The sequence below is a fragment of the Cryptomeria japonica genome, chromosome 10, assembly GCF_030272615.1.
Source record: "Cryptomeria japonica chromosome 10, Sugi_1.0, whole genome shotgun sequence".
Lineage (NCBI taxonomy): Eukaryota > Viridiplantae > Streptophyta > Pinopsida > Cupressales > Cupressaceae > Cryptomeria > Cryptomeria japonica.
This window is the reverse complement of record NC_081414.1, coordinates 698,046,843-698,054,652: the sequence shown is the minus strand read 5'-3', so window position 1 is coordinate 698,054,652 and position 7,810 is coordinate 698,046,843. Positions and strand designations below refer to the sequence as shown.

The following is a 7,810-nucleotide window of genomic DNA, read 5'->3' as shown; positions in this document are numbered from 1 at the left end:
GAAATGGATGTAACAATATTATTTAACTTAAAAGAGTTTTAGATTAAAGTATAATTATATAAATTACCTTTTCAAAGATATTATGCATTAATTTGTAATGGTGAGAATTACATATTTTACAATTTTTCATTGTTTTCATTTTGAATGTAGTTTGATTCAATTAATTTATGATACATCTTTTGTTGATAGTTAGTATATAATTCAACTCTTAAATCTATTGTTCATTTCCAGTCACTAGAAGTGAGTTCGGTGCTAAATTCAAAAGCATGCTTTTTCAATTACAGAAAAGCATTTTATATGAAAATTTCTTGAAGAATCCAAAAATAAAATAATATTTGTGCATATCATTCTATGTTTCTTTTCCTCTCACATTTGCAAAAACAACACAAAATCATAATAATATAAGTTTTATATCCAAGGTGAAGTAGAAGTTTCAAGGCCAAAAAAAGATTTATACATTTTCTCACTTGCTCTGAACAAATCTAGATAGGACAAGAATTGATGATTAGCAAATTAGGTGAGTGATAGTTACATACAATATTCTAAATACCTAGGGCAAGTGCATTGCATGCATGTTTTTGTTAAATCTAGATAAAATCTCCACTTCTACTACTTACATGCTCCCTCTTAGAATCCAATCTATTTATGATGCATGATCTTTTACCATTTTGTAGTTGAAAATACAAATTGGGCTTCACAAGTACTCATCCAGTTAATGATGTTGTACTAAAATTTTTTTCAGCAGAACATGACCCTTTCAATTAAAAAAATCACACACATAAGAGGTATTCCTTGGTAGGGATGAGTAGAGGAATATTGCGTCTAGAAGTATTACGTGATTATAACATATTATTGAAAATCTCGTATGGACATAAATTAGTGTTATTTTGAATGTGGTGATAGAGAACTTAGAGAAATTGGGTAACTCACAAAATCATTAAACTCATAAAGCGTAGGAATACATATCTTCTTTTTACAAGGTTGTGAAGCACCCCCTATACATACCTGATCAACTTGTTTTATTATTGCAAAACATGTGGAACGTACCTCGTGCATTTTTTTTTCTCATTCTTCAACCTTTTGAGCTTGTCTCTATATGATTTTTCTATCTTTTAAGTTGGTTTTACATAGGAATCAAATGCTACCATATTTGTTATGTGCTTGTTATTGTTACAATGGAAACTATTTAGGGATTTTTGATGACTTTGATAATTGTTTTAAATATATGGTAGATTCTTTAAATTTCACTTCTGCATTGGTTGTTGTGTTTGTTGTTATCACTATAAGTATTGAAATTGTGAAATTGTTGTTTATTGGTGGCATCCACATGTCAAAAATATTACCAGATATTACTATTAATGCAAAGTCCAAAACGTGTAGAGAGCTTACATTTTGGAAATCTTGAAAGGAAGTTGCAATTGCTTAAGGATACAATATTCTAAATTGTTAATGATTTTTTTGTGTTGTTCTTGGGTCTCATGGGCTGCTTGGACCTCGTGGACATTATTAATATATTTAATTTATTCATTCACACAATTTGATAAACCAATTATATTATAGAATATTAATATATTTTTACTTTTCACAAATATAATACATAAGACAATAAATTACATCTCTTACCATCATAAAGATATATTACACATTTACTTGAGATGTGTAATAAGTTAAACATTAAGATTAATTTATTTTCCATTATAAAAAAAAGAGAGCTTGAATGCAAGAGAGATTTAATTTCTTTACCATTATAAAAGAGACTTTATTACTGACACTCTTAACGTATTCTTTTTTTCTTCAAGACTTTAAATTTAAGTTGATAATGCAAAATGGGTCGTCTTTATAAAGTGATTTTAGTCTTACTAAGAGATTTGATATTGCAATAAACTCAAGTAAGTAAATACGATGATCAATTAAGCCTTTTATTATCAATGGATTTTCTCCCTCATTTATAATGAATTTGCAGCTTTAAGGGTTATTAATCATCATGGATTTATGATTGATTATATATGAATCGAGGGCATAATTTATTGTGTAGTACAGTATTGGCAAGTGAAGGTCATTCCAAGCTTTAGGTTCAGATTAATCACATGATAAGGCGGTTAATAGAGATTTCGCACATTGAAAAACCTTTGAAATATGAGGCCATAGAGAAGTTTGGCACTTCTTTATTCAGGCTCATCGGGTCCAGCAAGGTGGATAGTTTTTTTATGAATTCAAATCAAATTCTTTCTACTCGTGGAAAATTTCTGTCGAGGGTCATTTGCAGTAGCTCAAGGTGGTTTGAGGTTTTTTCTAGTTGGAGTAGTGATTGCTTCTGGGCTCTGTCGGCTTCTTTGGTACATGGCTCAACAAATACAACTGCAAGGGAGTCCCAAGGAACCAATGCGGTTTGCATTTGTTCATCCAATCATCATGGCTAATACTTTTGCAATCTTGAGTGAGTTTATAGAATGGGCGGTAAGGACGATTATTGGGGAAGAGTGGATAGCTGCAAACCCACTAGCGTCTCCTAACATCGTTGCTTTCAGATTTGCTTCTAATATCATGGACTTATCTCAGTCGAGGGAGCTCACTAAGTTGGTAATTGGATCTTTTGTTCATTCTTTCGCCTTTACTTGGGAGGAAGTGAACCTCCAATTGGATAATTATGGCCTGTTCAATGGAGAAATATGGTGGGGTGGCTTCTTGAATAGGGATTATTTTATGTTTAACTCCATCCCCAGGGTAGTGTATATCTCCTTCATCCATGGTTTACATTTCCCTTCTCCTCACCCCTTTCTATCTTGGGTGCATCAGTTTGCTTAGTTAATTGGGGAACCTCTATTGTCACTAGTGTTTGCAAAATTCACCGCGGTTTGGATCTTGAGGGAGTTTGCATTGATTGAATTTTTTGGATTTTCAAATTTCTGCCCTCGTCCATGTGAAACAGCTTCTTCACACGAATCTAGAATTTCACATTAGGCATGGATATCAAAGCTTTTGGGGCTAGGGCTTTCTCAGTGGATGCGCTTGTTGTGGATTTTGTTGGTGAGCTTGGGTTTATGTTGGAGATAGCAGCCTATAATTTTTCTTATGGGTACTGTCACTGCTTGTTTTGGTTGGTTCGAGTGGGATGCAATCGTGATTGTCATCTTTGCAGGTTTTCCCTTGGCCGGCTCAGTAGCTGGTTGGTGGTTTGGCTGGCTTCTATCCTTCAATGCGATTGATGATCATTTTGCCAGAGATCGGAAGTTTTGTTGGAGGTTGGATCTGTCTTCACAACTGGTAATGGAAGGAGTCATGGAGTGGCCCTGTCTTTCTTCTTGGAACATCTTTTCAGATAAGACTTATTTTGAAATTTTAATTCCATGTATTCGAAGTGTAATGTTTTATCTTTACTTCATATTGTGGAAGAGTTAGTAGCCTAAGGAACAGTTGTTTTTTGCATCCTAGTATGAAGTGTGTCCTTTTTTTCTTTCAAGTCTTTTCCTTTTATATTGTAATCTCTCTTTTATTATAATACCTCGACCTTTTCCCTAAAAAATAAAAATAAAAATACGATGCTCAGTCTTTCTAGTACCAACGTTAGTTACCCACCACTTTCCGTCCACTTTCTCAATTTCCAGGAATCATATGCGCAGTTTGACAACGTTGATAAGGCACCGTGTTCCGCGTTAAACTTTGAAATTCCGCTTTCCTCGAGGGAAATAAACATCCGACGAATAAATTTGAAACGAAAAACGGTGGAAAAACATTATCGGCAACGGAAAGTAAAAATATGAAGACGTGAGACAATTTTTAGACGTGGGGTGGCCCCCACAGGATATAGCCTATCGGCTAAAAATATTAGCTAACTTAACCAAACAACCTTCAAACCAAAATTATACAAATGGGTAAATTTAATTTATTTCTCAATGGAGCGTTTAATAACCCACAGCTGACGGAGCACATGGAAATCCAATTCCCAGATCATAAATCTGTCTTTTTCTGTCACTCATATTATCTGAGCTGACCAGCTTTTTATTTTAAACAAATAAACAATGAAAGAAATTCGTGCCACCTCCAGCACTTACTCCTACGTATTCTTGCTGTCATACAAGTTTTGATTCCCCGATACACCGCATAAGATCACTACCAAACTTAAGATTATTCAGTACCAGCCATAATTTCCAGTGGTAGGCATCTCATGCTCACATATCTCAAATCTGCAGGAAACTTGGGTAGCCAATTCCAAGAGCTTTTGCTCACATCATAAACAAGTATCTCCATGCTCTCATTAGCTCTCAAACAGGTCTTATCTCCCACTCCCACACACTCGAACCAATTTGAATTCGAGCTTCTCTTAAATTCCTCACACACAGAGCTGGGCATTTTCCCAATCTCTTCCCACTTGTAGTCCTCCATTGACGTCTTGGGAGAAACTAACTCCCACATAACTACGCCTTTCAAAATGTGATTTTCTTCGATTGTCCCAACCACAAACACACCACTCTTACAACAAACAAGCCGAATCGACAAATTTTCGGCGTCTGCTGTGGGCATGGTCATAATTGTGGTCATCTCCTGTTCAATATTGTAGGCCATTATGCCGCCAGTGGCAGTCACACAGAACAAAGAGCCCTTACAGAAGAACATGTTTTCGTTTCTTATAATCACATCAGGAATGCTGCCTGCAACTTTCCATGTCTTGGTCGTAGAATTGTATGCTTCTACTATAACCTTATCACTGCTGCTCCTGCCCACCACCATGACTGTATATTCTTCCGTCTTATTACCCGCTGGTAAAATTGCCTTGGCCATAATTCTACTCACAGAAACCATCTGTGGCAGCGTGGTGTACGTTTGGGTAAGAGGATTGCAAACACATAGCGTTGAAGAATTAAAGCCAAAGAAAACATTGGCGTTAATGTCTACCAAGAGCAACCCGGAAGCAGATCCTCTGAAATTGATGGGGCAATCATGAGGTATGAAAGATAAAGATATGGTTCGCCAAGTGTGGGTGATGAAGGAATAGATTAGGGAGGGCAGTTGGGTTTTGGCAGGGCAAAGAATGAGAAATGGCTGGCTATTTCTTGCTATGGAATTGAAGTGAGGTGATGAGAAGAGAGTATTCCAGGTCTTGCAAACGGCCCTGAAACGGAAGAAGCAGTCCACTGGAAGGCATTCCAGTATTCTCTCCATCAAATGTTCAGGCAAATCTGACCACATTGTTTGCTTACGAATTCTGAGAGCACCCATTTTCACAACTAGAATCGATTATCCCGAATAGAGATGGCTAACTATTTATAACACTGCCAAGGTTAACGTGTACTTTGAATAAGTCAGCAATGGAGGCGAAGAACCAATTAAACACAAGTCTTGAGACTGAAGTCAAGTCCCACGCGGTGCTGAATATATTGTAAGTGGATAAATTAATTAAATCCAAGGCAAACAAAAAGACTTTATTTTAAAACAATATAAGCACTTTCTAGCAAGGGCCGATATAACTAAACATTCTTCAACAATTGTTTTTTATATAGTATTGAATTAAGCGTTTAATGGTCCACAGCGAATGAAAGCCCAACCTTCCACATCTTCTATCTCTATCTTTACTGGTCAGCCGTGGAGTGAGGTGACCAGCATTTTATTTTCTTAAAAACAAAGAAAGTCGTGCACACCTCACATATTCTTGGTTTCATACTATACGTGTACTCAGCATCTTACAGAAGAAAAGCAAAAATTATATAATTTATTGCATTGATCTAAGCATCGGCAGTGTGGGAAGCTTGTTAAAAAAGTTAACCATTCTTATGTATATATATTTTATTAATGAAGCTAACGATTGACATTCAAGAATTCAACTTTCACCATGAGAGTATTAACTAAGTTTACCAATGAAGATAATGATTGACATTAAGGAATTCAAGTTTCACCATCACAGTATTAAATGAGTTTATTAATGAAGATGGTGATTGTTTATGAATCCATCTTATATTGTTTTCACTTACTTTTAATTAATTTAAAATCAATAATTAACATTAATTTATAAGGAGTGTTAATTAATTGGTTTGCTTTTTATGGACATAAATATTCTAGATTAATAAAAAATTTAAGAAACATAATAAATAATCAATTTATATATATGAATTGAGATTGAAAATAATAAATATTTAATTAATTCTAGAAATTAAATGATTTTAAATGTGAAACTTGGTTCAAAAGTAAATGACCAAAATATACTCCGGAAAGATGGTGAAAATTTATTTGCCAAGGTGCAATAGTTTTAAGACTTGATAGAATAAGTATTTCAAAATATGCAAATAAACTATGCATCACTATATTTAAATCTTGTATGACCCTATTAAGATTTAAATATTAATACATTTTAAATTTTATCATATCATCATTATGCTTATTAGAAGTTGCAATCCATAAGAAGATGTACATGTTGACCTTATTTGAGTATCATGTACTAATAAATATCCTATTACCTAATCTCTAAACCAAGTAGTTTTGAAGCATTTCATTATAAGTAGGTTTATTAAATTAGTTGTAGTCAATATGTTTGTTCTACTTATTATAAAAAAAGTTTCAGAGGTAGTTTATACAATAGTAATATTTTGCATTTAATTTCATTTGATTAGCTTAAATAGATTTAAAACCATATATAGAGGAAATAGTCACATTGAATGTAGTTAAGCTATGATTGGATTTTTCTTATACTTTTGAAAATGAAAATTATAATTAATTATAAAATATAATTCAGAATATTTAATATTTTATATTAAACTAAAAAATAAGAAAAATAATAAATAATTTGACATTAACTATTATCTACACTATCTATATCTCATTATCTCTATGATTTTATCTCACTATGTCTCCCTCTCTCGCAGTCTCCCTTTTCCCCTCCTTCCATATCTCCCTCTCTCCCTCTCTCCCTATCACTCCCTCTTTCTATACCTCTAGCCCCCTCTCCTCTTTTTATATTTGTCCCTCCCCCTCCCTTCCATTCTATCTATTTATCTCACTATCTCTTTTCATCATTTTAAAATACCATGTAATGATATTCATTGTTGGCCTCTATAAATCTTTTCTATATGATTAGCTTGATGACATTCTTATTTTTTTTTCAAATATTCCATTGGTTTCAATTAAGACATTCATGTTTACTTTCTTATTTTGTTTTGGGATAATAGTTTGAAAAATCGATGCATAAAGAAATCTAATAGATTTCACCTGCCATGCTTATATGCTTTCATTTGAGAGTTCTTTGACACACAAAATGATCTAACCTACTTGCATATCTAACTTTGAGCAACCATAAATTTGGTGAATCTTTATACCTATTTACTCAATATTTGACATGTATTTTTTCCCCCAACTTATAATGTAAATTTATTTTCTACAGTTTTTATTAATGTTAATTTTAAACCTAAGACTTGCACAAGGGAAAAAGAAATTGAACTATCAATCATCTTAAACTGGTGCGCATCTACAAACCATATCTTATCGATCACTACAGTCACTCTTGTGTAATCGAATTAAAACTCTATATATATATTTTTAAAGAAATTATTATGTTAATCATTTCTGCATGCATTTGATTGTAAGTTCTGTGATTGGAATTTTATAAACATTTCTAGTCATACATTTTCGTGGGCCAAGGTGTATCAAGAGATTATGACATGCTCAGATCTGTTCAGCTCATTCTTTGGTTGAAAGTTCTGAAGCCTTTTCAACAAATCCATTTTGTGAATATCCTGCAACCAGCGCATTGCATGAGAACACTTTTCTTTTGGGTATTCTGTCAAACAGTTCATGTGCCTTGTCTATGCTTCCCCATTTTGTA

At 33.6% G+C, this 7,810-nt stretch overlaps 1 protein-coding gene across 1 annotated transcript; it reads right to left on the bottom strand.

Moving 5' to 3' along the window:
• Positions 1–4,125: 4,125 nt before the first annotated feature.
• Positions 4,126–5,217, bottom strand: LOC131040461 (F-box/kelch-repeat protein At5g15710-like). Its single transcript, XM_057973400.2, has one exon. The coding sequence runs from the start codon at positions 5,215–5,217 to the stop codon at positions 4,126–4,128; it is 1,092 nt and encodes a 363-aa protein (XP_057829383.2).
• Between the last annotated feature and the right edge of the window lie 2,593 nt (positions 5,218–7,810).

Coding starts and splice junctions, on each gene's coding strand:
- LOC131040461 (XM_057973400.2), bottom strand. CDS start 5,217: ATGGGTGCTCTCAGAATTCGTAAGCAAACAATGTGGTCAGATTTGCCT.